Genomic DNA, 25704 nt, shown 5'->3' with positions numbered 1-25704 from the left:
AAGATCCCGATGGATGACTGCATCGCAGTCAGGAACCCGTTTTTCATCCTTGGAAGGGCCATCGCGATCTTGGGGAAAGGGTTTTTTTTATCTTCGAGCCGATATGCTGACGGGGTAATAATAGGAAGCTGGTAATAATAGGGGATGGTGCGTGTGGGAAGACGAGTCTTCTCAGCGTATTCACACTGGGTTACTTCCCTACAGTAAGTGCAATCTCACGTTGATCTGACTCCTGTTTAATTACAGATAAACTAATTTTTTATCTCTTCTGCATATAGCACTACGTAAGTAAAGCTTGGACCAAAACAGTACCTCCTAGCAGCGTTCTTACATTCCTGTCAACAAAAGGTGCCTACGGTGTTCGAGAACTACGTTACAGACTGCCGGGTGGACGGTCGGTCAGTACAGCTTGCTCTGTGGGATACCGCAGGACAGGAAGACTACGAACGACTGCGCCCATTAGCATACTCAAAGGCACATGTCCTCCTAATCGCATTCTCAGTCGATACCCCTGATTCTCTGGAGAACGTCAAGCACAAGGTTCGCCCTCCCTTGCATCACTACCGCCATGAGATTATATTCCTTTCTAACAAAGAGAGAACTAGTGGATTGAGGAGGCAAATGAGCGTTGCCCAGACGTCCCTATCATACTTGTCGGACTGAAGAAGGATCTCCGTGAAGATCCTCTTGCTATTGAGGAAATGAGAAAAAAGTCACAACGCTTCGTTTCTCCAAGAGACGGCAGTGAGGCCGCCGCTGAGATTGGAGCTAGAAAATACCTTGAATGTTCTTCTCTCACTGGTGAGGGTGTAGATGACGTGTTCGAAGCTGCCACACGCGCCGCACTTTTGACGTTCGGAAAGACCAGAGGCCCATGCTGTGTAATCTTATAAAATACCCGCTTACAGCAGCCGTATTGCCCACACATCACAGTCCCTTCTTTTTCTTCTTCTTCTTTTTTCGGCATACGACCTCGAAACAGCTACAGTCCACCTGACTGCTAGCTATCATAACCATGACATTCAATAGGGCTCAATAGAACCCGTATCCGACAACTGTTCATTTACCCTCCTCGACTACCAAAACGATTATCAACATGACTTTCTTTCAAAAATGGGTGGCTGGAATAAGGACGGAGGCACAGGAGCCTTTCTCCCGGTTCTATGACTTGTGTTATCATGGAATTAATTTATCCTGCTTGCATCATGTGGTGTTAACTCTGGGGTGTTTCTTTTTGATTTTATATACTTAGGTCTGGCTTTCCTTTTTCTCTCACTTGTGTCCTTTTGAGCTTAGCTTAGCTCCCTTTCTCGTTCAAGTACTTTATCACTTAATGGTCACTTTTAAATACAGCTTGTCTCGTTCTAGTTTTGAAAATTGCAGCGCAGCTTCCTGGGAAACTGAGCTGTGTCGTCCCAAGCCCATATGCGGAGCAACCGTAGGATAAAAAGATGTTCATGACATAGGGGAGAAAAATGAAGATAAAAAAAAAAAAAAAAAGGCTGCTAAATTCTACTCATCGAACCAATTGGTGATACAAACCTATTTGCCTTATCGTCGATATCTAATATACATCCATTCGATCCCTAAATCACCTATCTTGGTAGGCTCATGGGATCAATTAAGCCCAAAGGCTACGACAAAAATGAAAAGAATATATGGCCAACCCTGGAATCCCATCAATTATCAAGGCTTCCAAGAATAATCCCACCCATCCTTGCTCGGGCTGTCTGTCTGTAGCCGTCCATATTCAATTGGGACACCGTCTGAAAACACGCCCTTCTTGTTCATCGAAGTGCGGAACAATCTTCCACCATCACCAACACCGGTGCGGAGTTCCTCGCAGGCATCTTTCATGCTAGCCCATTGACGTTCGAGCTCCAATTGCTGTGCTCTCCGTTGTTTAGCAGTGTATAACTGCCAGGCTCGATGAATTGTCCAGTGACGCAAGTATCGGTTGCGTGAGAAATGGAGGGGCCGCGGTGTGAGTGGATGATTGAGGAAATAACGTATTAAAGCTATGAGAGAAAACGTGATTAATATTTGAATAAATGTTAGAACGGTCTGGCAGATGATGATGACATATACGTACTAACTCGTCTGTCGATTTTTACAGGAGCTTTCCTAGCTTGTAATGTTGAGCTAGAAGAGAATGGCCTGAGAGCATTGACGGATGATATAATTGAGCCTGGAGCCAGTGTGTCCTTGCATGTTTGGCTTAGTAGGCCGGGTTGCTGAAATGTTGAAGGTCGAGTTGAAAGTCTGAACACACTCGTGAGCGAGTTAACAATGGGGGAAAAATGCTGTCTCATGGTTGCAGCAGGAGAGTATTAAGTATGTAATTTCGCACGAGTTGGATATGTCAGCCGTTTTGTTGCGCAATGGAGGCAGTATGATGCCTTGTCTGCACCTGAGTCGCGATTTTCTCTACTCGACTTGAAGATGGCCCAAAAAAAAGTTTTGTAATCTGCTGACCTAAGCAGATGTAAAATAAGCGCCGTAGTCACGTGGATGGCAGAATTAAACGCGATAAACTCTAATTATATTCTGGTTATGGACATCAGAATGCTTTATTGTTTGTTTGTTAAATACGTATGGGTACTTATGTGCAAATAATAATGTTTCAACAAGCTCATCCGAGCGTGGCATCAGTCTAATTTAACAAAAACACTTGGTAACGCCGGTAAAATGCAGGATTCCCGTTGGTGATACATATGGGCACCTGTGCCATATCATGGGAGAACTGGCCGTTTTGTCTTCTTGTCATAATTCAATATTACTCTTTGGGTATGTAAGCAAGCACGCTTGTATCGGCAGTAAAGTAAGAAGGCGTCCTTGAAAAGGATGAAAGCGCAGCCACCGATAACGCTTCTTCCCCATCTCGTCTGGAGTAACCATGGCCTACCTCTCTCGTACAGAGAAGGGGTTGTCCATGTTTTCGGGAGCGCCCACTTCAATAGCCCTCCCATACCAGCGGAGATAGCTGGGAAAACCAAGGCGCCAAGTACGATGTCCGCCAGATTAGTGGTTTCGCGGAGCATATTACCTTGACGGTGTGCCATGATTTGATGAGCTTGAATGCCATTTTCATTATCATGTGCCCCTCCGGCAGGTCGCTGTCCATCATTACCAGCGCCAACGCCCATTTGTAGCTCGATCTCCATGACTACCTCGGCGTTGTCTGGTTCATCTTGGAAATCACGACGGCGTCTTGGCCCGCGTACGTCCTCATCTGCGTTTAGTCGAGTACGTACGGTCGAGATCCATTCATTTTCCAAGTCGCCAAGTAATTTTCTGTAAAGTAAGTTGTAAGCGCTTTTAATATATGGCAACGCTGCAAATGTCATGGATGCACTTGGTGGCCATAGCTGAAGGTCCATTTCCTGGTGGTATGGATGGTGTGCAGCGAAAAACAAAACAGGAATCACAGGTAGCAGGCTGTCAGCATATTGAGTTCTCGAGAACATCAATGATATTGGTATCAACGGAAGACCAAGATTTAGGCGAATACCCAAAGGTCCCTGCGCAGCTTCTTCAAGCAACCGTATTGTAGTCTCTCTGCCGAAAATAAGGTACATCGAGTATACACCATGGGCACAGCATCCAGCCCAAACAGTCCCTACCAAAGTAAATGCTACTCCGGGAAGTACCAGACGGTTAAGCATGCCCTCACACTTGTGCGCGAGATCCAGAATGAGGCTATTCGGTCGTGACATATGAATCTCCGATTTGCACTGAGGGCAAAGCAGCATGGCCCCGTCCTGGTTCCTGTTGGGGCCTTCCGTATTTTCCATATCCGCGAGCCAATCTAGTAAACATGCCTCATGCGCGCTTAATGCACATGGACACGGAGACCGCCATTCTTTATTGAGGGGCGAATCTTCCGATTCGTCGGTATAGCAAATCCAACATTTCCGAAGATCACTTTCACCTGGAAATATATTCGACGTAGACAGTTCGTCATTTAGGCAGATTGCCTCCAACTCTCTGGGAGAAAGTTCATGCGTCATTGATTCGGGGTGTGGCATTATAGGCGCAACATCGTCACTGTCATCTGAATCGACTATTCGTGCGCCGTGGCAAACTGGCACCACGGGAGCTTCGGTTTCGTTCTCAACGGGATGTTCATCGTGGCTGGCACCCTGGGCGACATTCTCCCCCTCCTCCTGTGAACCGTGTTCCAAGGTAGGGGTGTCGCGATTCAACCCTTGTGAGCGGGGACGTGAAGGCGACGACATAGGTACAATAGACCGGCCAGAAACCCACTTCGACGTTGGCAACTGTCAGTATATCTTCAATATGTAAAGTAATCGACTATTTTGGATCCGTAAATGTCTTGGAGCACAGTGGTCACCTTTGAGAAACAAAAGAGCGATGCATGGTGAACGAGAGAACATGAAGCATCGTCGATTCCCTGTGAAGCGAAGGCTCTTGCCGCGGCCCACCTAAGTTTAGAAATATTATCACGTGACATAATTCCGCCCAATGAAATTCACAGGTAGCGGGAGAACTTCTGAAGAGTATTCTAAGGCCTAATGCATGCTTTGTATTTGAAGTATGGTCCATATGTGAATATCGAGGAGCAGCAATCATATACTCATGTTTGATGGTTAGCGCTTAATTATATTTGGCCTTGTAGGTTGGTGATTTATGAGTCGATAAGTTAACCTTAACTCATGCTTTCTCGGTGGCCAACATTGAGTCAAGGGCAAATAATAAAAGCTTGTCACCCGCGTAGAGAAGCATATCTCTTATCTCGCGTACTTAATAAGTTATTCTATTGATATGATCCCGTAACAGAAGCTATGGAAACGCCTCTAGATACAGTATCTATATATAATATCTCAAGTAGAGAGAAGTGGAGCTGGTACTTTTAATAATTTATCTTATGCTATATAGTTATACGAAGTAAACAAGGGGCATGTTGGGAAAAGGCATTTTCAGGTGTGAGCGCTGTGGCTCAAAGATCGGATAGAGTAGGCCGGTTGTATGCTTGGGCGATAGACTGTTAATAAAGTTAAATCTAGAATAGAAACAGCTAGCGTACGGCTAACTCGTTAACATTTGTTCTATCCTAAAGCTAAATTTAGCCTCAACTTAAATTCGCTCCCTTGCATCGTTTATTTCCAAAGCCCTCCTCAGAGCCTGAAGAGAAAGCAGAGTAACACCTTTTGAGGTTCACCATAACTAGTCAAAGTATATTAATACAATTCAATGCACCTTATTCCCTAAGGTTCTCGCAATTATGACTAGGTACAGCTTGTGTACACCACCTAATAAATAGTCCCCATATTAAAACAGTCATACCAAAAGTTGTGCATATGGACACATGGACATCTCAACGACGAAAAATATAGCAAAGTACGAATGGTGGAGATATTCGGCACCTGGGATACAATGACAGAAGTGCCGCTTCAAACATCTGGGCAATGGAAGAAATAATCCATTCAATTATCTACCATATGTGAGTCATGAGTATGAAAGTCGCATTTCCCACAACTCAACAAGATTAAATCAAAACGTGCATTTTAGTAAGAAAATTTTTAGTTCGCCAGGCCGACCCGAAAAGGGAAAAAGAGTTCAAACTGGAATATCACGTTGGAGGAGACAAACACCGTGGATATCAAAATCAAACGCAGGGAACATATGAAAGATGCAATATAAACAGTAAGTAGCTTCAAGGATGGCAGGGAGTTAAAGAACTATATGAAGAAGCAAATTAAGCGAAGGGCCGATGGCTTTGACGCCCAGGACGCTATCAAGGAAGAAGGAAGTATAAAGCTGGCAGCAAGAACAGAGAGGGACGGAAGGGTTTAATATCCAGATCGCTTCTTCATCAAGGCTCTTCGTTCCTTTTCTTTGGCTATATTGAGAAAGACGTTAGTTTTCCATCATGCGTAGGTATTATTTAGAAGATTGATAAATGGAACATACCTTCATCATATACCAAGAACTCATGTAGGGCCTTTCCAGCAGGCACCATTGGTAGGACAGGCACCTTCTTGTCAGTCGCTATTTCCAACAATGCAGGGCCTTCGCTATTTATCAGCCATTGCAGACTCGACTCTACCTGGTCAGGAGTAAGACATCGCCTGGCCTGGACACCCATAGCCTCGGAAACCTTGACGAAATCCGGATTCTTCTGGTGTGTATGCGCAAACCTGTCCTCATAGAACAAGCTCTGCCATTGTGTGACCATGCCCTGCTCTTCGTTGTTGAGAACAATGACTTTGACGCCAATGTTGAACTGGGCAGCAGTCGAGAGTTCAGTGAGAGTCATGTTAAAAGAGGCGTCTCCATCAATGTCAATAACAAGGGCATCTGGTCGGGCAACCTTGGCGCCAATGGCAGATGGCAGGCCATAACCCATGGTTCCCAATCCACCAGAGGTGATCATTGAGCGTGGATGGCGCCAGCGGAAGTGCTGGGCAGCCCACATTTGGTGCTGACCGACACCAGTGGTGATGACGGTCTTGTCCTTTCGGTGGGCAGTCATCTCACTGAGTTTCTCGATGACGGCCTGTGGTTTGATGAGACCATTAGCTGTCTGTCGATCATAGGCTGAGAGCGGGAAGCGAGCTTTCCAGTCATTGATCTGTGCGAACCACTCTGGTCGTTCAGCGACTGGGTTAATGTGAGGGAGGAGAATGGCAAGGTTATCGGCACAGTCGCCTTCGACGGCTTCAGTGGCTTCAACAACTTTGTTGATGTTCTTGGGCATCACTTCGAAATGTACGATACCACCACGACCTTCGAGAGCAGCTGCCTTGGCCTGTGGGGCGAACTTGGCAATGTTTCCGGTAACACGGTCATCGAAGCGGGCACCCAAGGCAATGATAAGATCAGCCTCTTGCATGGCCATGTTAGCATAGGCAGAGCCGTGCATTCCGAGCATGTGCAGGGATTTTGGATCTAGCTCATCAAATCCGCCCAGTCCTTGCAGGGTTGTGGTGACAGGGATATTAGCCTTATCAGCTAGCTCCTTCAGCAGAGCTGGTCCCTCAGGGCGAGCACTGAGACCCTGGCCGACATAAAGGACTGGTTTCTTAGACACATTTACCAGCTTAGCTACACGTTGTATGGAAGCCTCTAGCTGTTGCCGACTAAGTTCACGAGCTGCAATGGAAGCTGCACTGGGGTGTGCTGGTATGCTGGAAGCCATTGGAATGGCTTTTCGAAGGATACCACCAGTGACATCCTTGGGTAGATCAACCAAGACCGGTCCTGGTCGTCCGCTAGTAGCAATTTCGAACGCTTCCTTGATGCGCCTAGGAAGCTCTGCGACGTTTTTTACCATGACATTCCATTTTGTGCAAGCTCTCGAGATGCCAATAACGTCAGCCTCCTGGAAAGCATCTGTACCAATGGAGGTGGTGGGGACCTGTCCGCAGAAGACAACCATGGGAGTGCCATCTGAAAGGGCGTCTTGCATCGGGGTGATGACATTGGTGGCTCCGGGGCCAGAGGTGACAAGGACAACACCAGGTTTGCCTGTGGCCCTGGCGTATCCCTCAGCCATGTGGCCGGCACCTTGTTCATGTCGGGGAAGGACGAAGTCGAAATGTGTTGAGTTGTAGATGGCATCAAAAACGGGCAAGATAGCACCACCAGGGTATCCAACTACGATGACATACAAAGTCAGCAACTGAGGTTTTCTCGCTGCCTTTCCCCTTGGCGATTTCTGACTCACATATATGCTTGACTCCGAGACGCAGCATCATTTCATGAAATATCTGACCACCACTCAGCCCAACAAAGCTATGAGGTTTTCCCTTGGTTAGATGACTCAGTAAACACTTGGATTGTTTATTTTATTAGACATACGAGTCATCCAGGGCCGGAGCATGTCTCCTGTGAAGAGGAGAAATGTCATGTCTGTCAGCATCCTGGTTGAAGGCTGGGCTGGGAACTGGTCTTGCTTGTCTATTTTGATCCCGTCAGCTTTCACAACATTCTTGAGGATCCGGGGTGCAGCGTGTCATACGGTGAGGAAGCAGTAGCCGTGCTCTGTCCGCGCTTCGATGTATCTAGAGAGCCGGCCTTCTGCGACGGTCGTCGGTGCGGTGAGAGAGCAGAGGCTACCCCAGTGGCCGAGAACTGCCTCCTGCTGGCCTGTGATGTATGTGAGAGACAATTGGCAGTGCGGAGCGCACTCCTTGACGCCCTGCTGGCGGACAGCATCATCATGGGAGTTTTTGATGATAGCTGGGAGGGTACAATGCCGGTGGTAGAGTACGGGTGCAGTGAGTGAAGAAGCAAAACGAGTCGAGGTCGAGGTCGGACGGGGAGAGGCGGAGGAAGTGCAGCCTTTTAAGACGGGGCGGAGGAGCAATGTACGGGGCGTGGGCAGGCTATGACTCTTTTCGCGATCATCTTCTAGTTCGGCCTTTCTTTTGCCTGCGTTCGCACAGTCACTTCACCTTTTTTTTCCTGCTTTTCCTTTTTCGGAGCTAAAGAAGACGGCGGGGCGACCTCGGCCAGTAGCAGGCCGGTCATCGGAGGCTGCACGCTGTCTGATTGGTCAGTTCTCAAAGTCACGTGTAAATCACGTAACTTATCACGTGATATTGACATGTGATGGTCACATGATGTTGTTTGCTGAGTAAGTGATGAGGTAAGCTCATCCAAAAGCAGGGCCTTCGGAGCAAGAAAGAGCGAGCTTCCGTCGATCCGAAGAGGTTCCAGGGATCGGGGGCGTCGACTTCCCACCATCATGGACGTTCCATCTTGATGGTGGAAGAGAAGACCGACGGCCTTGGTGTCCCCGATGGCAGGCTGCAGCCTAGGACAGAAAGCTGAGAATCTGGAGGTTAGCAGGTGAGGGTGTTCGCTCTGAGTATGCGTTTTGGCCGGAAGGCCATGGCTCGCTCGGGTTGAGCATGGTGTTGGTTCATTCTTGAGGCACGGTTGAACCGTCCTTGAGGTATGGCCCTGGGGACAGGGTAACATGGTGCCTCCCTTTCATGAGACGGCAGCACATATACGGCTGTCTTCCTGTGTTTTGGGCTTCATCTTGACCTTGTCTGCCGTGTGGGGGATGAGCGTTCATTATTTATATGCCCGTCCAACCCAGCTCCAGAGGTAGCGCTTGGAATCGGCCGAGTCTCTTTGCTTTTTGGCGGGACACCCTTGTCAGGCCTTGCTTAGCAAACATCAATTAGACGTGGGGAAAGAGTAGCTACCCATGACGGCATAGGATCGAACAATATGCACGATTTTATCCATCTGTCAACGCTACTATAATTTATCACTTCTTGATGTCAACAAAAAACAGACTTTGATAACAAAAGAACAGAGTTTAAGCTATCCGAAGTCTGGGATCGGCTAACCATACAACTTAACTCGACGTCATTATCAAAATCACCAAAAAAAAAAAAAGAACACACAACCCCACCATGGACGCAGAACTCGTGCCAGAAACACAATCCCTCAGGGATGTGTATGTAGCAGAGCCAGACACGAAGCAGTCTCTAGACCCAGAGCAACAAGCCAGGTGGAATAACCTGATTAAACAGTTCAAGGGCCGCTACGGTGACGCGCCTGGATTTGTTGCCCGGAGTCCTGGAAGAGTCAACATCATAGGAGAACATATCGACTATTCGCTTTACGATGTACTTCCTACCGCCTTAAGTGTAGATGCGCTTGTCGCTGTGAAGACTATGCCAACATCAGGCCCAGAGGCAACCATTAAAGTGGACAACACCGACCCCAGGTTTGCGGCTAGTGAATTTGTTGTCTCATCGGATCGAGAGGTGGACATCGATGCATCCAGGCCAGATTGGGTCAATTACTTCAAGGCTGGCCTTCGGGTGGCCGTTAAGTATCTGCGGGAGAAAAACCCAGCATTTGTCCCGGTAAATATTGAGGCTTTGGTCGACGGTAACGTACCACCCGGGGGTGGTATATCGAGCAGTGCTGCATTTGTTTGTGCAAGCGCTTTGGCTGTCGTCAAGGCGAATGGGCATAATATCTCCAAACAGGAGCTCTTGGACATTTCGATTGTATCTGAACGTGCAGTAGGCGTGTATTCAGGAGGGTGTGTGCATCTCTATTCCCCAAGTCAATTTGTAGGAATGGCTAACGGTATAGCAGGATGGATCAGGCTGCTTCAATCTTCTCGCGGAGGGGATATCTTCTCTATGTCACTTTCTTCCCAAAGTTCAAAGTGCAACATGTGGCCATCCCCAAGGCCTCTACTGATATCACTTTTATGGTGGCTCAGAGCTTTGTAACCTCCAACAAGGCCGAAACTGCTCCCCGCCACTATAACCTTCGTGTGGCAGAATGCACTCTTGCGGCTGTTATTCTCGCTCAGAAACACAATATCACCCTTCAAAAGGATAGCAGCTCATTAGGCTACAGCCTTCGAAATTTACACCACGAGCTGATGCGCCAGGATGGTCGCCAGGATGACCCGTTTGAATACCAACTTGACTCTCTCATTCTCATTGTGGAGGAGACTTTCAAGCAGGAGCAAGGGTACACCCGTGCCGACATCGCTGAACTCCTGCAACTCACAGTCCCACAGGTCGAGGAACAATTCCTCTCCTCATTCCCTGTGGAAGCAGAAAGGTTCTATCTCCGCCAACGTGCGCTACACTGCTTTAAGGAAGCCCGTCGTGTACTCGATTTCAGATCGTGCCTTGCTCGCTCCCATAAGCTCGATCAGCATAATTTAGAGTATCTTGGACAGCTTCTTAACGAATCCCAGGCGTCTTGTCGAGATGTCTATGACTGCACTTGTCCCGAAGTTGACGAATTGTGTGAAATTGCACGACGGGCTGGCTCACTGGGCAGCCGTCTGACAGGTGCAGGATGGGGTGGCTGTACAGTAAATATGGTTCCCCTGGAGAAGGTCGAGAATGTCACAAGGGCGTTGAAGGAGGAATACTATTTGAAAAGATGGCCAGACATGGACAAGGAAAAACTCAGCCAGGCAATGGTCATTAGCAAGCCATCTAATGGATCATTTTTGTATGTCTGCCTCTTCATACTTCGTCTTGTTGAATTATGCTAACGTTGTATAGGGTTACTGGTGCTGCAATAACCGATGTTCAGTGAGATCGGCATTGTATTGAATCTCTTGTAATATATATTTAGTAATAATTGCTGTTCGTATGTTTGTCTACGTCTCTTGACTTTGGTAGGAGTTCCTGCAACGTCTCCAAATCATGGCCGTAGCCTTCAAAGTCTGTATCTTCGAAGCATTGCTAGTTTCACCCTCAGGAAGCAGATAGCTCAGTAAGTTTTCGAAGAGCCTATGTCCTTCGGCTTTTGAAATGCAGCATATCTTCCCATATATACCACTTGGGGAATACAGATGCACCTATTTGTTAATTGCTGCTGTACTCATTTCTCCGCGTAGCTTCGTCGTTTGGTATACGGCTTGAGGGAACAAACTGCTTGCCTCTAGTCACTTTCCTTCTTGTTAACAAGGTAGAAATAGATACCACAGTTAACAATGGCTGGATGTGCCAAGTCATTTCTTCGCGGGTGCTTTGGCAAAAAAAGAAGATAATTTTTGCATGCCAGAAGTATTAACTTTCTTCAAATCCCGTACGCCTCGAGACATACTCGCCTTTTTCTTCTTTTCCTCTTCTTGTGCTTTTCTCTTCTTTTCTGCTTTCTCTTCGGCGGTTTCGTCGTCCTCATACCCTCGCTTCCGTCTCGACATGTCATACATTGATCTCGATGCCTGCGCTTCTGCACGAAGATTTGCAAGATTCTGTAGATACTCATCTAGAGCGACAAAGTCTTTTGGTGATGATGAAGAGCTTAGGGCGTCAGAAACTCTGATTGATAGATTAGGTTGGAGGTAGGAGGATTGTATAAAAGACAGAGCAGCTCGGAGACGCATAAGATGAGCTATTTCTGGGCTGTAATTTGGTTTTGGCACAGGTATCTCCTCTTGAGAGTCTGCGGGTTCGGTTAGGTTGGTTGATAACGAGTTTTGTGTAGTTGCCATCTCAGAGGAGGCTTGGGAATCACTTGTACTTTGAGTTGGTTGGATATCTTTTTTGTTGTCATTCCCTTCGTCGCCTGGTTGGGTACTTGACATTTTGCTCACGCTGACCATGGGAGGCTCCAGTACCTGATGTACAAATCTAGCTTCAAGACTAGGAGGAAGTCCGTTCTTAACCATCCTTTCAGCTTTGGCGAGCAGCTCCTCCACAAGCTTCTTTTCACTGAACCTGAACATCATGCCATCGGCGTCAATTGTTTCGCACACTGATGCCATTCTTCTTTCAACAGTTTTTCTGAATTCCGTGGTATATAAAACCTTGCGGAGATGAGGAGAAATATCCTCGTTGGCATCTATTATATCGTCTAGCGGCTGGAAAAGGGTGCGCTCCGAGCTGGGACTCGAAGGCACAATTATCGGTAGGATAAAAAACATGATGTCGACGGGTGTGGCAACATGAAGCTGGCCGGTCTTCGAAGTAAATCCATTGTCTCCCACTGGTTGTCCCTCCGATACTGCGTCCTTCTGCCGAGTGTCTCCGTCTGTTGAATTGACGAACAGAAAGCTCCGCGGTGTGGTGGTTGGAGGCGAAACCGACGTGAATTCGAACACGCCCAGCTTTGGGCAGAAGTAATACCTGGTCAGCCTGCTCGTTCGGGGGTTTTGAAGCTGGATAAATCGCGCGTCTTCGGAGGCAGCAGATGGTAGGATCAATGTCTTGTAAAACTTCGGCGGCTCAGCAGCTGGTTTAACCATCGCTCCATCATCAGCAGGAGCTGGTGCCTTGCCAGAGCCAGCCCTAGTCTTCATCTTTCCGTTGTATGTAGGACTGGTCCGTTCAACATGCTCTGCTGCTTCATCGTCCGTCGCGAATTTGACCGCAGACAGACAACCCGGAGGAAGTTCTCGTTGCCCCTTTCGGCGCCAAAAAACACACGCCAGACAGACCCACACGAGCTTAATTAACCTAAAAAAAGCGGCACTTGGCGATCGCGAAATTGACGCGAGTAGAAAAACAAATATACACGATTCATCTTTTTTCTTAATTTCTAGTCAGTTATATAAGGACAATTGACTAGCCGGGTTTTCAGTCTGAAGGCACCCGTCTCTTGCGTCTATGCAGCAGTTTCGCGGACCATAGCGATTGGGGTATGAGACCTGGACCGCCGCCTTTGCTGACGCCGGTTACTAAATCGTCTGGGGACATGCCGCACACGTGATCGTCATCCTGGAAAGTTTCCCCGGCCACAGAATCAATATTTCATCCTGGTTTTTTATCTGAAGTGGCTGGCTATTCAGATCGTCCAGTCGACTATGAGACTGTCAGTCGCCTATTTGTCCTTGCCATGGGCCATTTCCTGCTGTTAAATAAGCAGTGGAAGTTGTTTCGCGGAAGTCGCCTCCCATACTACTCAATTACAGCCACCCTCCACACAACATGCTAGATGCGAGAGATTCAGCTTGTGACTATTAAGAACTATCATTCAGAGTTTCCTGGTTCACTAGTGAGTTTATCTGGTTCCATCCAGGAAGTACAAGACAGATTTACTAAGGCTGTGATAGTGGGCGACATTCCTTGGCCTCCGAAGTCCCCTCACGCCGCGCTGATGTCCTCTCCAAACGGTCGCAAGAAGTTTGAAGAAATCCAGAATAAACGACGCGCCGCCACGGATTATGGTATATCATCTGCTAAGGCGAGACGAATATTAGACGAAAATTTAGAAGATGAAGACGACGAAGACGACGAAGAGACATTGCAACTCAAACTTGCTGCTATAGAGGCTCGGTTGAAGCTGAAGAGGCTGCAACAGAGCAAGGCACGGCTCAAGCAAGCAGATTCAGAGACAGAATCATTTGAGGGCCCTTCGGGGAGTATAAGTCCGGGGCCCGAGAGCCAAGGCTATCATGGAAGTCGAGTATTGGGAGAACGGAAGAGGAAGGCTGCCGATACGTCATATCAAGAGAATGTGCAGGTTCCTCTTTCTCCAGTAAAAAGACCACCTCCGCCGGTGGCTCCTATATCTCCACAAAGGGTGATCTGGGGTATTGACAAGGGGCGCAAGGCACCTGACGTTTCTTTGAGACGGCCCAAATCAATGGGTCAAAACCCCTATGATAACAAGCAAACCACTGGGAGCCAAGCGGGAAATCTCTTTACCAGAGGATCTAGCCGTGAGACACAGCTACTACCTCCCAGTACCACCAGTCGGCTTGATAAATTCAAAAGCTTCAGTGATCGGATGATAGAGAGTAGGGCTAATGATAAAGAGCGAAGAGATAAATCATGGGCATTACAGCAGAAGAGAACCACCGGGTTTGGTGTTGACAAGAATGAACTGGAGCGGTTCCATGCCGCAGCAAAGGAGTCAACAATTGATCTTGGAGCTGTCCCATCGACAAAACGCGAACGATTGACCTCCCCTGTACGTGTAACGCAGTCATCTTCAACTGAAAATATACCCCCTACATCGCCGTCCAAACGAGACCGCAGTCAGTTGTCACGGATTGGCCGGAGCAACTCAGAGAGCAGGGTGACCCGCACCGCTAGGAGCGAATCATCATCTTCCATAGGAACTGAAGTCAAGCCAGCAGATCCAACAAAGTTCGAACCCTTCTCCTCCTTACATCTATCTACGCGCATTTTACCTCATTCATTCCTTAAACGCACCTTCGATTCTAAAACCACCATGCGTATACCAGACCTCCTACGAACAGTCAAAGGGCCGGATTTTGAATCTCCTGAGACTGATGGAGATTTTGTTGTTTTTGGCATTGTGGGCTCCAAGTCAGCTCCCAAAGAGCATAAAGACAAGAAAGCTGGGGGGAACAAGAATGATGATGAGCCTGAAGATGGGCATAACGCTAACAAATACATGGTTCTAACATTGACGGATCTGAAATGGACCATCGACCTCTTTCTGTTTTCGACAGCTTTCCCCCGTTACTATAGGCTTGCTCCTGGGACCTTAATTGCTGTCTTAAACCCTGCAATAATGCCACCCCCGCGTCATAGGATTGATACGAATGCCTTCAGCTTGACATTGCATTCATCGGAGGATACAATCCTAGAGATTGGAACTGCCCAGGACATAGGTTTCTGTAAGGCGGTTAAAAGAGACGGCAAAGTTTGTGAGTCCTGGGTTGACTCTCGCAAAACGGAATACTGTGACTTCCATGTAGAAGCACAGCTTCGCAAAACCACTTCGGGCAGAATGGAAGTTAACAGCGGACCTGGAATTTCGACTAGGTTCGGGCCTCGGTTTAGCGGGTTCCGCGGTGCAAGGCGAGAACAAAATGTTTCACAAGGAAGTGGTACTCGGAGTAATACTGATAGTGGAGGGAACTTCGATCGGGCAACAGGCACCAGATACTACGTTGCGCCGGCTGCGACTTCAGCTATCGGAAATAGGCAAAGTCAATTTCCAGGAAGGGATGGCACTGCATCCAGTCTATTAGACGCAGACGATCCTTTCATAGACGCTGGATCTTTTGACCGAGGGGGGAACTCAAAGGCCGAACGCCTTCGGAAACGCCTCGCAGACCAGGAGAGAGAGCGTACCATCGCCAGGTCACTGGGCGAATTCAAGGGCGTTGGGGCCGAATACCTTCGGGCTCATCACAAGGACACTGTAGAAGCTGAGAGCAAAGCCAATTCCACTTCTGCAACGGCTAGCTCCCATACTACTAGCAATCAGAGCCGATCGAATGACAACAGTTCTGGAAACGACCCTTTCCTTGGCCTGGACAACCTTCAAAAAAATGCTAAAGGCATTAAGCTTAGACGTGGCAAGGATGGTAATGTGCAGACAACGGTGAAGAAGACGAGATTTATTACTGCCAATGGCATCAGAGAGGCCGGCAGATATAGCCTTGGAAAGGCTACCCAGGATGCAACGGATTATAATGATGACTTGGACATTGTATAGTTTAGACACGGAGGGATTTTCATGACATTTCCTATACCCTACTAGGCGTTTACCTTCTTTTAGGGGAAGACTGAATGATAACTTGTTCTTATTGTTCTAGTTGTAGAATTTAGTATCTGTTATCGGTAATTATTCTTTCTAGATACTAAATACCAAGCAAATCCTTCTTCTAAAAAAATGATATTAAATGCATAGAGGGTTTATAGTAATCCATCCCTTATAATATCCAGAGAGAGAGAGACTTATAACTACGCTATTGATGTACACTTTCAATATAACTGGTATTGGTACTAATCGCACACTATTCTATCTAAACGCGCACATTTGCAGTGGCCCCCATCCATACGCCGGTACACTAAGACGACGACAATTTAGCCTGTACGCAGTGATGAACTACAAAGGATCAAAAAAAGAAAAAAAAAAGCAAGAACAAGAACAAAATAACCACATCCTAAGACCACTTGAAAGCCACTTTCTCCTGTCACTCCATCCACTGGTAGGCATTTTGATGGTATCTTGTAAAAAAAAAAAAACCCAAGGGCAAAAAGAACATATGAGATAAAAGACTGGAGCTGATATCAGGTCATGAAGGCAACTGGCAGTTAAAAGGAAAGGGAAAAAGGAGAAGGGGCACTGATTACAAAAGGCCATAGAATAAGTGAATGAAGGAGAGGGGGAGGGGGGGGGGGGGGGGGGAATAAAAAAGAAAGCCAGGTTTGAGGTTTGAGGTCCGGGAAAAATGAGAAGGTCATGAGCATGCAGTCATCGAAGGATTTGGAAAACAGGGATAAATGTACCGAGAAGAGAAGGGGGGAAACAGGGGAAGTGAAGGAAAAGAAAGTATGAGAAGGAAAGGAAATACGGCTCAGGAGAGGTGTATCGAAAGACCACAATAAGAAGTTTGAAGTTTAGTGGCTGCGAGACTTCTTTGAAGTTTGGTTGGAGTTGCCATCGATTCCTCTCTTCTTCGTCTTAGTGGGCGTGGAGTGAGACTTGCCTCTGCGCCATCTGTCAAAGGGGCTGATGCGTTTTGCCGTTGGAGTGTCAGGATCACAATGTTCAGGCCCAGAACCTGCCTTGAGGCCATGAGAGCGGAGAGAGCGTCCAGAAGCAAGTGGTGACGAGGGGGTATCTGTCTGGATGATCTGACCTTCCGGTGTGATTGGGTTCTCTGAGGATCCATTTTCTGCATGAGCAGTGGCTGGTTGGTCGGCAGTTTCAGCTGACTCTTCAACTGGCTCTTCATCCGGCTCTTCATCTTGCTCCTCCTCTGCTTCAACTATGGTTGACGGGGTGCTCGGCTCTTCTTCTTTCTCACAGGGAACAGGAGCGGCTCTAGCTTCAGGGAACAGGACACGGGGTTTGATGGAAGAACGGGTCAGAGGGCGGATGCGGGGTATAGACTCGGACTTGAGTTCGCTGCGAGAGGCCAAAAGACCCAAGTCATCATCATCATCTTCTTCCTCTACCTCTGGTTTGAACTTGCGGAACACCTTCTTGCCTCGGCTAAGGAGAATAATTAGCATCAAATGTAACCTAGAGTAAATAAAACGCTGGATAGACTTACAAAACATAGAGTAATCCGTCATCTCGACGTATAGCCTTGTCCACATTCTTGTCCCGCTTGCGGCTACTTTCATCGAGCTTTCTGCGTTTGCCAGCCTCTGCAGAAAGCTTGGAGGAGGATGGTTCACCTTCGGCAGGCTTGCTGCGGAAGGGATTGTCTGGGCTATTGTTCACTTGGGGAATTCGATCTCGAGAGTCGGTAAATATAGCTATAGGCTCCTGACTAGCCTGCTGAGGGTCAGCCTCAAAGCTCTCAAGTGAAAAGCCTGAGTACTTCTTGGAACGCTTCGGCATCATGGCTGCTGGGTCTTGGGCAGGCTTGGAGCTGCTGGAGAATAGAGTGCGGGCTGTAGGTCCAAGGTCTTCGATTTGCTTCTTACGAGGAGTCTTCGCTGGCGTAGGAAGCATTCCGTTGGCAGCCAAGCTGCTGTTGGTATTGCCATCCATTGTGCTTCTGTATGAAGAAGAGGATGAGGAGTGAGGAAGTGAAGATGAAACAGGTTCAGATCTGACTCTGTTCTTTGGTGGTGGTGAAAGAGAAGGAGAGTTCATGTCCAGTCTTTCACTACTTCGCTTAGGAGAGCTAACTTGTGAGTGTGGTGGAGAGTAAGTAGCTCTACCACTGATGCCAAGCTGATGTAGCTCCTGATCGCGTCTTAAGGCGTGTTCTTTGACAAGACCAGTCGTACTCGCGTCTAGGGCAGCAGCAGAGCCGCTGAACAGATGTTGCTGGTCAGCAATGCGTTTGGAGCGGCGAGGGGAATACGGCTCGTAGTTGTCGTATCGAGAGCCGTAGCGAGGAGTGGGAGGAGTCCGGATAGCGGACGACGGCGGCGGGGTGGTAGTCATCGTTGCGTGGTTGCTGGTTACCTGGTTACCAGGCCGAAATAGGGTGTTTGTTGTATGTAGGGTCTTATCGCTGTCCTCGACTATCACGTCCTCATGGGGCTGGGGGTGGTTCCGGGGAATAAAACAGGCGGTAAAGCGCGGTCTCGATGCTCGGGCACTTGTCCACGGCTCCTTTCACACTGCTCTGGCTGCAGCGTCTGTCTCTTGCTGTCTGTTTGCCTGGTTGCTTGTCTTCTTCTCTGTGCATACAAAGTGCTGAAGAAGAAGAAAATCCGGTGGTTGGTAAGAGATGAAGTTGAAAATTGCCGTTTAGTCTTTCCAGCCACACAAAACTAAAAAAGGAAAAAAAAACAGGGACGCGCACGGCCCACTCAACAACAAAGGCCCAAAGGGGCTTAGCGTGGTCTTTGCTCCCTCCCACCTTTGACATTTTAAAGATAGCAAACAGCTGGTGAGGGACAACAGAGAGGGACAGGAAGCAGAGGAACAGCAGAAGCAAAGGGGACAAGGAGGAAGAGCTGCGAGAGAGATGGCGACGCCCACAGCAGAGATGGATGGGCTACAGCTACAGGAGAAGGAAGAGCCCGGCTGGGATGCGCAGACAGAACAAGGTTCGGGACGGGCAAAGGAGAGCTACCACCAATACACCAGCGCAGAGGCACGGGAAGAGGACGATAGAGAAACAGCTCTGCGGGCAGAGCTCAAGTCGGTACGAGATATCAATGCTGTGATAGAAGGCGTTGTTGAAAGCCTGGAACGCGCAAAGGGAAACATGGAGGTATGGGACTGCTGATGTATACTGAAATACCAAACAAACTGCTAACCTGAGTCTGTGTAGAGCGTTGCCCGGACGGTTTCCTCTGCCTCTACCCTACTTGACACCTGGACTCGCATTCTTTCCCAGACGGAGCATAACAGAAGACTCGTTTTAGATCCGTCGTGGCAGGGTGCTACTCAAGACATGACCGATATAGAGACCGAGGCTCGTGAACGACAACAAGAGGCAGAACGAAGAGAACTTGAGCTGCAAGAGCGGAAACTAGCACAGGAACGCAAGGCCGAGGAAGAACAGCGGAGGCGAACAGCACAAACATCGTCAACCACTAGGGCGAGGCGCGGCATTGTGAGGCCGTCAACAACACGAACAGGAGTGAGTCGCACTCAAAGCGTTTCTCGAACACAGACCGGACAACCTTCTACACGAGTGCCTACGAGTACTACAAGGGGGATACCTACTGCCAGAAGAGCCGGTGTCGAGTATGGGAGAACCTCAGCGATTGCAAGGGGCCGGGGAAGGGTACGAGGGCCGTAAGACGACCACCCTCCAAGCCAATGTAAATAGACGTACAAGCGTGATACCCTCAAAACAATGTTAGAAATGAGTGAGAAGAGCCATTTTCATCAAATGTATGGACTGTCAGCCCTGAACAGCTAGCATAGTCCCTGACGTATTTACATAACGCCAAGCCTGCCCGGCAGCGTCTTAAGGTCTTCGGGATAATAACACCAAAAACCTAAGTTAGCTAGTTAACTAGCTACATCATCAGTTGACCACATGGAGAGGCAACCACGTTCAAAGTTATCCACGTAAAGATATCAACACTTCTACCCATGAGTACGCCCTAGACTACATCTTGATCTACCCTAATGGCCATGAACTTCGCGCCCTACCAGGACCAGTCCCCCGACATCGAGCGCGCGCTCTCCCCGCCCCTCGCAAATGCCAACCGCATACATGCCGCTTCTCCCCGTCACACACCCTCACCGCTGAGCCAAAACCACCCACGGAACTCGTCAAACCTTGACAGAAACACACAAAATAATGCGCAAGGGTTTGGATACGGCTATGGAAGAGACGTTGAGGGAGGCCGTATGAGCTTGGGCGCGTTCGAGACCAGTCTCCCACTACGTATGGATTACGAAGCCATGCTGGCATACCTCTTGCTACCACCGGCAGGAGGGGTATTTTTACTTTTGACAGAGCATAAGAGTGATTATGTGCGGTATGTTCTATGTCCCCTGGACCTTGTTAGGTAGAAAATATGTATGTGCTGTTCTGACTTGTGAAATAGATTCCACGCATGGCAATCTAGTTTGCTTTTCACCTTTATGTTTGTACGGATATCTTTCTATCTACCAATATTTTACTTCCCTCGCCCTTATTTCTAACGAAACCTAGGTTATTCACATGTTATTTGCTTGGTCAAGTATTATATCCTGGTTATTGTTCATATTTAACCTTGGCCTTATTGGGTTCCTGAGCATGCATGCCTATCGTGACGGTGAGTAGATATATCAGAATTTACACTATTATACTACTGACATCAGTATAGTCGATTCCTTGGAACATTATCAAGTTCCTATCTTTGGGCCATTAGCCAACTCTTTTGTTGATGACGAGTGACACCACCTATAAAAGGGTGCACTATAGGTAACTAACTACTTAGGATAAACTCTGGCGATTTTTCTCCCCCCCTCTAATGCCCATCACTCATCTACGTTTACATTTATTTTCTTTTAATAGTCCCTTTCCCTATCATTTCCCTGTCATATTTTGCTATCTATGACGCATATTTGTACTCTATCCAATGTATACGACCCGTTACCCGCCCTAGCATTCCCACCCTCAACTAGCTTGTCGTTTTTTGTTTTTTTTTTTTTTTGTATATAGCTACCATAGAAGAATACACATAATTTACGTCTAAAAGAGTAGCATGAAAGCATCTATGGATATGGGGCTGCATTACTAACGAAGTCATAGCTAACAAATTGAAAACATCAAAACAAATGAAACCAAACAATTTAATTCACTCACGCTGCAATAGATAGGGGAAGGTAGGGAAGGGGGAAATAACAGACTCGTATTAGTCTTGCTGACATGAATGACTTGCGTAGCAACAAATGAAAATATCGTAAAAATGGGTCGAGTGGATTTGTAGCTGAAGCAAGTTCAAAATGGTCATCAAGCTGATAAATATTCAGAAGGCTGAAAAGGAGTGTAAGTGCGTGAGCCGAACACAAGGGGTAAAAGTATCACCAGGGAAGCGTCAGTGCAAGTAAGTGACGGCTGAGCCAATAGGGTAAATAAGTGAGTACGAGGGACAAAAAAAAATCAAAGAAACCAGAAAAGAAAAATTGAGAACGGGCATGGAGTCCTCATATTGACCGGGAAAATATCAAGATTGTACAATCAACCCCGGTAAATGACTGGGTATAACTAGTTCAAAAGACCCAAGGATAAAAAGGCTGCAAAGCGAGCGATTTGAAATTAAGAAAGATTGAATGGTAGAGTTTAGCAAGGTTGAAGGTAATTGCTGGGTACTAGACCTGGACGGGTTGGCTGGTTGGTGATTTCAGCCTCCCACCATCCATCGTCTTGATGCCTTAGCACGGCGAGGATATCTCCTTTGGCAAACCCGAGTTCTTCAGGGATGGCTGCAGTATAAGAATACATTGCACGAGCTAGAGGTAGAGTTAGATAAGAGACTCATTATCGAAGCTGTAAATATGGAGCGGAACTCACCAAAATGAAGAATTGGCCTGCCATCACGGCTGATTGTTGGAGCTTCCGCCATTATCACACTCCTGGTTCCTGAATGTTGATCCTGGGCCCCATGGCTGTAGTCGGGAGTGGCGCCATAGTACATGGAATGAGGGCATTGTTGCTGATGATGGCCATAGGCATTTCCGCCCTGATACCCTCCCTGATATCCTCCTTGATATCCTCCTTGGTATCCTCCTTGGTACTCACCTTGATAAGGCGGATAACCGTCGTTGTGGCCTCCCATATGCTGGTTTACATCATCGGTCGACAGTTGGAGCTCCATTCCACTTGCACTTGCGGGCCGTTCTGGTCGTCTGAACTGGGGCTGAGGAGAGGCAGACCGTCTAACATTATTTGGGGGTGGATCATTTCGGACTCCATTGCATGTACTGGGTCTCCCCTCGTTTCGTGGTGGTTCATTTCTTACCTCCTGTCTAACATCCTGTTTCGGTGGTTCAGTTCGTGCATCTTGTCTCACTTCTTGTCGGGGCGGTTTGGTTCGTACTTCATTCCTAACCTCATTTCTTGGTGGCTCAGCCCGTGTCTCCTGCCTTGCTTCATTACGTGGTGGTTCATTGCGGACTTCAGTTCGGAGAGTATTTCTAGTCTCTGTTCTAGACTCATTGCGTGCCTCTGGCCTCACATCGTTCGGAGATGCTTGACGGGAGTATTGAGGAGAACGAGAGGGCTCTCGGACAATCTTGGTAGGGGTGGCAGATTGTGAGTGCGAATGTCTATACCTACTATTCATGCTCTCAGACTTATAGGCAGGTGTTCTTGGCTGAGAGGCATTGCCGAGTTGAGAGCCTGGGCGTGTAGTGGTATTCTGCTGTGGTTGAGGGCTCGGGGACCTCTTAGGAATAGGGGATGTAGCCCTTGGGATAACCTGGTCAACAGTATTGGCTCTTTCCCGAGTACGAATTGGTTTGCTGAAGAGACTTTGAGTCTGACCAACATATTTGCGAGTAGTTTTGTGCATTTGCGCAGCCGTGAAAGCGGGTGATGGCGCATCTAGGCGCTTAACGGGCGTATCCTTGTACGACGGAGGAGGGCCTTCACGATGAGAAGTGGAGGGCCTATTAGATGCTGGGGCAGAAGCTGGCGCTGCAGCTGGCGCGGGAGCGGGAGCGGAAGCTTGTGCTTGAGCTGGGGCGGGGGCAGGCGTAGATGTAGACGCTGGGGGAGCCGGGCTTGCAAGTCCTGCGTATCTATCTGCAGATACACGAATGGATGCCTGCTTTCCAACACCCTTCAGGTCAGCGAGGGCCTGAGCAATTGGGTCAACATCTCCATTTGCAGGTTTGGCCTTGCCAGTCTTAGCGGCGTCAGGGGAGGCAACGTCAAACACGTTGTTTCCAACGTTCAGTTGGAAATTTGCTCGGGGGTCAACAGGCTCCGGGCTGGGGGCCCGATGGTTTGGACCCAAGTCAGACTGAGTTCCCAAGAGAGCTCTTGTCTGTTTAGGCGGTGCAGCCCACGTTCTGCGATTCTGTGTTGGTGCAGGAGCAACAGACTGTGCCCGACGATCCTTTTCATGTTTGCTCTTTCTGCGGAATGGACTGTTGCTAAAGAAACCACTTCGTTTTTTCTGGACCTCTTTGGTCGATGTCGCTGTATTGGGTTGTTGGGTCTGAGTAGGGGCCGGGGCCGGGGCTGGTGCTGGAGCGGGAGCTGGGGCAGGGGCCTTGGCTGGAGCGGGTCCAGGAGCTGTTACGGGAGCTGAAGCAGGCGGCGTACCAACAGGAGTGTACTTAATTGGAGATTGATGACCACTCGGCGGCTCCATACTCGAGAAAGATGTGGGGTTAGAGAGATCACTTTGAGAATCTCTAATTGACGGAGTAGCAGTGTTCCTTTCTGATGGTGGCCCGGGGCGGCAGAACATCGTCATTCCATCAGCCGGATACTCGTTATGGGGAATACTAGCTGGTATTTCACCATGCTGGCTTGGCTGGTAATTAGGAGGGACATGCTGCTTCCTTCGTGGGTCTGACGCAGGGGATCCAGAAGCTAGAGGCGGAGCAGAGGGCTTCTTTTGGGGTGTCATTGTGTTTTCGCGACTTGACTGAGCAGGATGAGAAGATGGAATTATGTGGTGAGCAAGCTCCGAGTCGGGGTCATGGTGTGATTCGTACGTAGAAGGCTGGGGCGAGGAGCTTCTATATGCTGGGTTGATAGTGCGCTGGAATTGCGCAACGGAGTAGTTTTCCTCCTCCGAGGCCTCAGAAGCTGTGTCGTTTAAGTCGCCTCGGCAAAAGTTGATATACTTGGGGGCATCAGGAATCTCCTGTCCAGTGGACTTCTCCTTTATAAAAGAAGCAATGTCTTTCTCGACCTCACAGTCTTCTAGTGAGACTCGAATTTTCTCATAAGACTAGAGTAAAGTAAGTTAGTTTCTAGTATAGTAGGATGTACTTCACTCATCACTTACTGCATCGTCACTAACGCATGCAGTTGATGCTATGTTGGCATAATTCCACAAACTGCTTTTCGAAAAGTCCAGTCTTTCTTCCTCGAGATCTTGGAATTTCTAACGGTGATAGTCAGTTATCAATTTCACTCTTTTTGTAAAAAAAAGAGGTGTAGTGTCACTTACATCACATGCTGCTTTCCACTCTTTATTCCATCGGCCGGTAGTCTCTTCCAGTACCTTGATCGCCGCTTCATATTCGCTACTATTTGAAGCCAGCTGTATCTGGGTCTTCTCAAGCTTCGCCTTGTTCTTGCGCTCCTCCTGCCCCATGACCATATGGCCTTGAGCGAGGTATCCTTTAATCCTAAGGCAATCCTGTTCATATCTATCCCGTGACTAGTATACGTTAGCATTGAGCAGTGAAGTAGTAGGGCTGGTACGGGAGTCTCCTATGGGGGCATACCTTATTCACAGCATGAGTCTGCTGCATCTTAATCTTTAAGAGCTTCTCGATGCCATTCTGCACAATCTTCCGCCTCTCCTTCATTCCACCCGCAAATGCGGCAAGTGGTTCTTCCAGTTCGGTCTTCATCTGAGATGCAATTGCGGAGTGTGTCTTGCCGATTACTTCTGTCTCCCCTCTGACAGTGTCCAGTGAGGACCGGAGCGTTCCCGACTCATGTGCTCCAAGGGGCTTGCGGCAGAGCGCCAGGAGCTTCCGAGCATACTCATCCTCGATAGCGGCGCGTGCTAACCCAGGTAAGTCACCAACCATCCAATTTTCGAAATTACTTCTTCTTGAAGTTCAGCAACTCACTGCTATAGAATGACCGTAGTTCGTCGCATGTTGACTTTGCATTGTGCATGCGTTCGAGCATAGGCAGGACGCCAGCGTCATCTTTGCCCCAGAAGTTATTCGCAACTAAAACAACGGTTAGCCGAAGCCCGAAGCTCCAGGAACAAAGCTGTGACCGTGGAAAGTGTCAACTTACATGATAAAGAAATGGAAGGAGTATCCGCCACAGCTGCCGGCATCGTTCCAGATATAGATATGTCACAGATAAGTTTGGACGTTTCCAAGGTCTATATCCTCGAGCTTCCCTTTTTTTTTTTTTTTGGGCTTTGTTAATAATTCTTTTTCGTGTTCGTAGAAGGAAAACAAGAGCAAAAGAAAATCGTAAATCGTAACAAGAAGTGAGCGATAGATGTCAAAGGGGGTAATGGGGTGGGAGGTGGTGAGGATCATGGACGGTCAGGAAGAGAGCAGAAGCGCCGGCGGCCTCGAGCTTGTCCAGGGCTCGCCGTGTTTACCGTCGGCGGTTGCCCCGGGCAACATGTCACGTGCTAGATTACATCATCACTCTGCGCAAGTGGCTCGTCCCGCCCACCGCAGGCCTTTTTTTCTGCCTCCCTTGTCCGCCTTTTTCTTCTTTCTCCAACCTCA

At 48.2% G+C, this 25704-nt stretch overlaps 9 protein-coding genes across 9 annotated transcripts; 4 read left to right on the top strand and 5 right to left on the bottom strand.

The window, feature by feature from the left end:
• Positions 1-408: 408 nt before the first annotated feature.
• Positions 409-893, top strand: TRV_02391 (uncharacterized protein; the record flags this gene model as incomplete). Its single annotated transcript, XM_003023450.1, has 2 exons — positions 409-540; positions 606-893. Coding segments are annotated over 2 exons (420 nt in total), but the record flags the coding sequence as incomplete, so codon positions are not given.
• Positions 894-2732: 1839 nt separating this feature from the next.
• TRV_02390 (uncharacterized protein) lies at positions 2733-4238 on the bottom strand (the record flags this gene model as incomplete). The annotated part of the gene is made up of 1 exon (XM_003023449.1): positions 2733-4238. The coding sequence occupies one exon, from the start codon at positions 4236-4238 to the stop codon at positions 2733-2735; it is 1506 nt and encodes a 501-aa protein (XP_003023495.1).
• A 1575-nt stretch (positions 4239-5813) lies between these two features.
• On the bottom strand, positions 5814-7718 carry TRV_02389 (uncharacterized protein; the record flags this gene model as incomplete). Its single annotated transcript, XM_003023448.1, has 3 exons — positions 5814-5863; positions 5935-7620; positions 7691-7718. The coding sequence occupies 3 exons, from the start codon at positions 7716-7718 to the stop codon at positions 5814-5816; spliced, it is 1764 nt and encodes a 587-aa protein (XP_003023494.1).
• Positions 7719-9395: 1677 nt separating this feature from the next.
• TRV_02388 (uncharacterized protein) lies at positions 9396-11017 on the top strand (the record flags this gene model as incomplete). The annotated part of the gene is made up of 2 exons (XM_003023447.1): positions 9396-10036; positions 10090-11017. 2 exons carry the CDS (start codon positions 9396-9398, stop codon positions 11015-11017), a joined length of 1569 nt encoding a protein of 522 aa, XP_003023493.1.
• A 462-nt stretch (positions 11018-11479) lies between these two features.
• Positions 11480-12772, bottom strand: TRV_02387 (uncharacterized protein; the record flags this gene model as incomplete). Its single annotated transcript, XM_003023446.1, has 1 exon — positions 11480-12772. One exon carries the CDS (start codon positions 12770-12772, stop codon positions 11480-11482), a length of 1293 nt encoding a protein of 430 aa, XP_003023492.1.
• A 797-nt stretch (positions 12773-13569) lies between these two features.
• On the top strand, positions 13570-15888 carry TRV_02386 (DNA replication protein, putative; the record flags this gene model as incomplete). Its single annotated transcript, XM_003023445.1, has 1 exon — positions 13570-15888. The coding sequence occupies one exon, from the start codon at positions 13570-13572 to the stop codon at positions 15886-15888; it is 2319 nt and encodes a 772-aa protein (XP_003023491.1).
• A 908-nt stretch (positions 15889-16796) lies between these two features.
• Positions 16797-18303, bottom strand: TRV_02385 (uncharacterized protein; the record flags this gene model as incomplete). Its single annotated transcript, XM_003023444.1, has 2 exons — positions 16797-17394; positions 17456-18303. The coding sequence occupies 2 exons, from the start codon at positions 18301-18303 to the stop codon at positions 16797-16799; spliced, it is 1446 nt and encodes a 481-aa protein (XP_003023490.1).
• Positions 18304-18449: 146 nt separating this feature from the next.
• On the top strand, positions 18450-19738 carry TRV_02384 (DASH complex subunit Duo1, putative; the record flags this gene model as incomplete). The annotated part of the gene is made up of 4 exons (XM_003023443.1): positions 18450-18585; positions 18741-19081; positions 19142-19453; positions 19646-19738. The coding sequence occupies 4 exons, from the start codon at positions 18450-18452 to the stop codon at positions 19736-19738; spliced, it is 882 nt and encodes a 293-aa protein (XP_003023489.1).
• Positions 19739-21595: 1857 nt separating this feature from the next.
• Positions 21596-25295, bottom strand: TRV_02383 (cell division control protein (Cdc15), putative; the record flags this gene model as incomplete). Its single annotated transcript, XM_003023442.1, has 7 exons — positions 21596-21765; positions 21827-24221; positions 24279-24377; positions 24444-24635; positions 24724-24901; positions 25053-25182; positions 25253-25295. 7 exons carry the CDS (start codon positions 25293-25295, stop codon positions 21596-21598), a joined length of 3207 nt encoding a protein of 1068 aa, XP_003023488.1.
• Between the last annotated feature and the right edge of the window lie 409 nt (positions 25296-25704).

Source organism: Trichophyton verrucosum, assembly GCF_000151505.1.
Source record: "Trichophyton verrucosum HKI 0517 chromosome Unknown contig00207_1.f1.exp, whole genome shotgun sequence".
In the NCBI taxonomy this organism is placed as follows: domain Eukaryota; kingdom Fungi; phylum Ascomycota; class Eurotiomycetes; order Onygenales; family Arthrodermataceae; genus Trichophyton; species Trichophyton verrucosum.
This window is presented reverse-complemented; position numbering and strand designations above follow the sequence as displayed.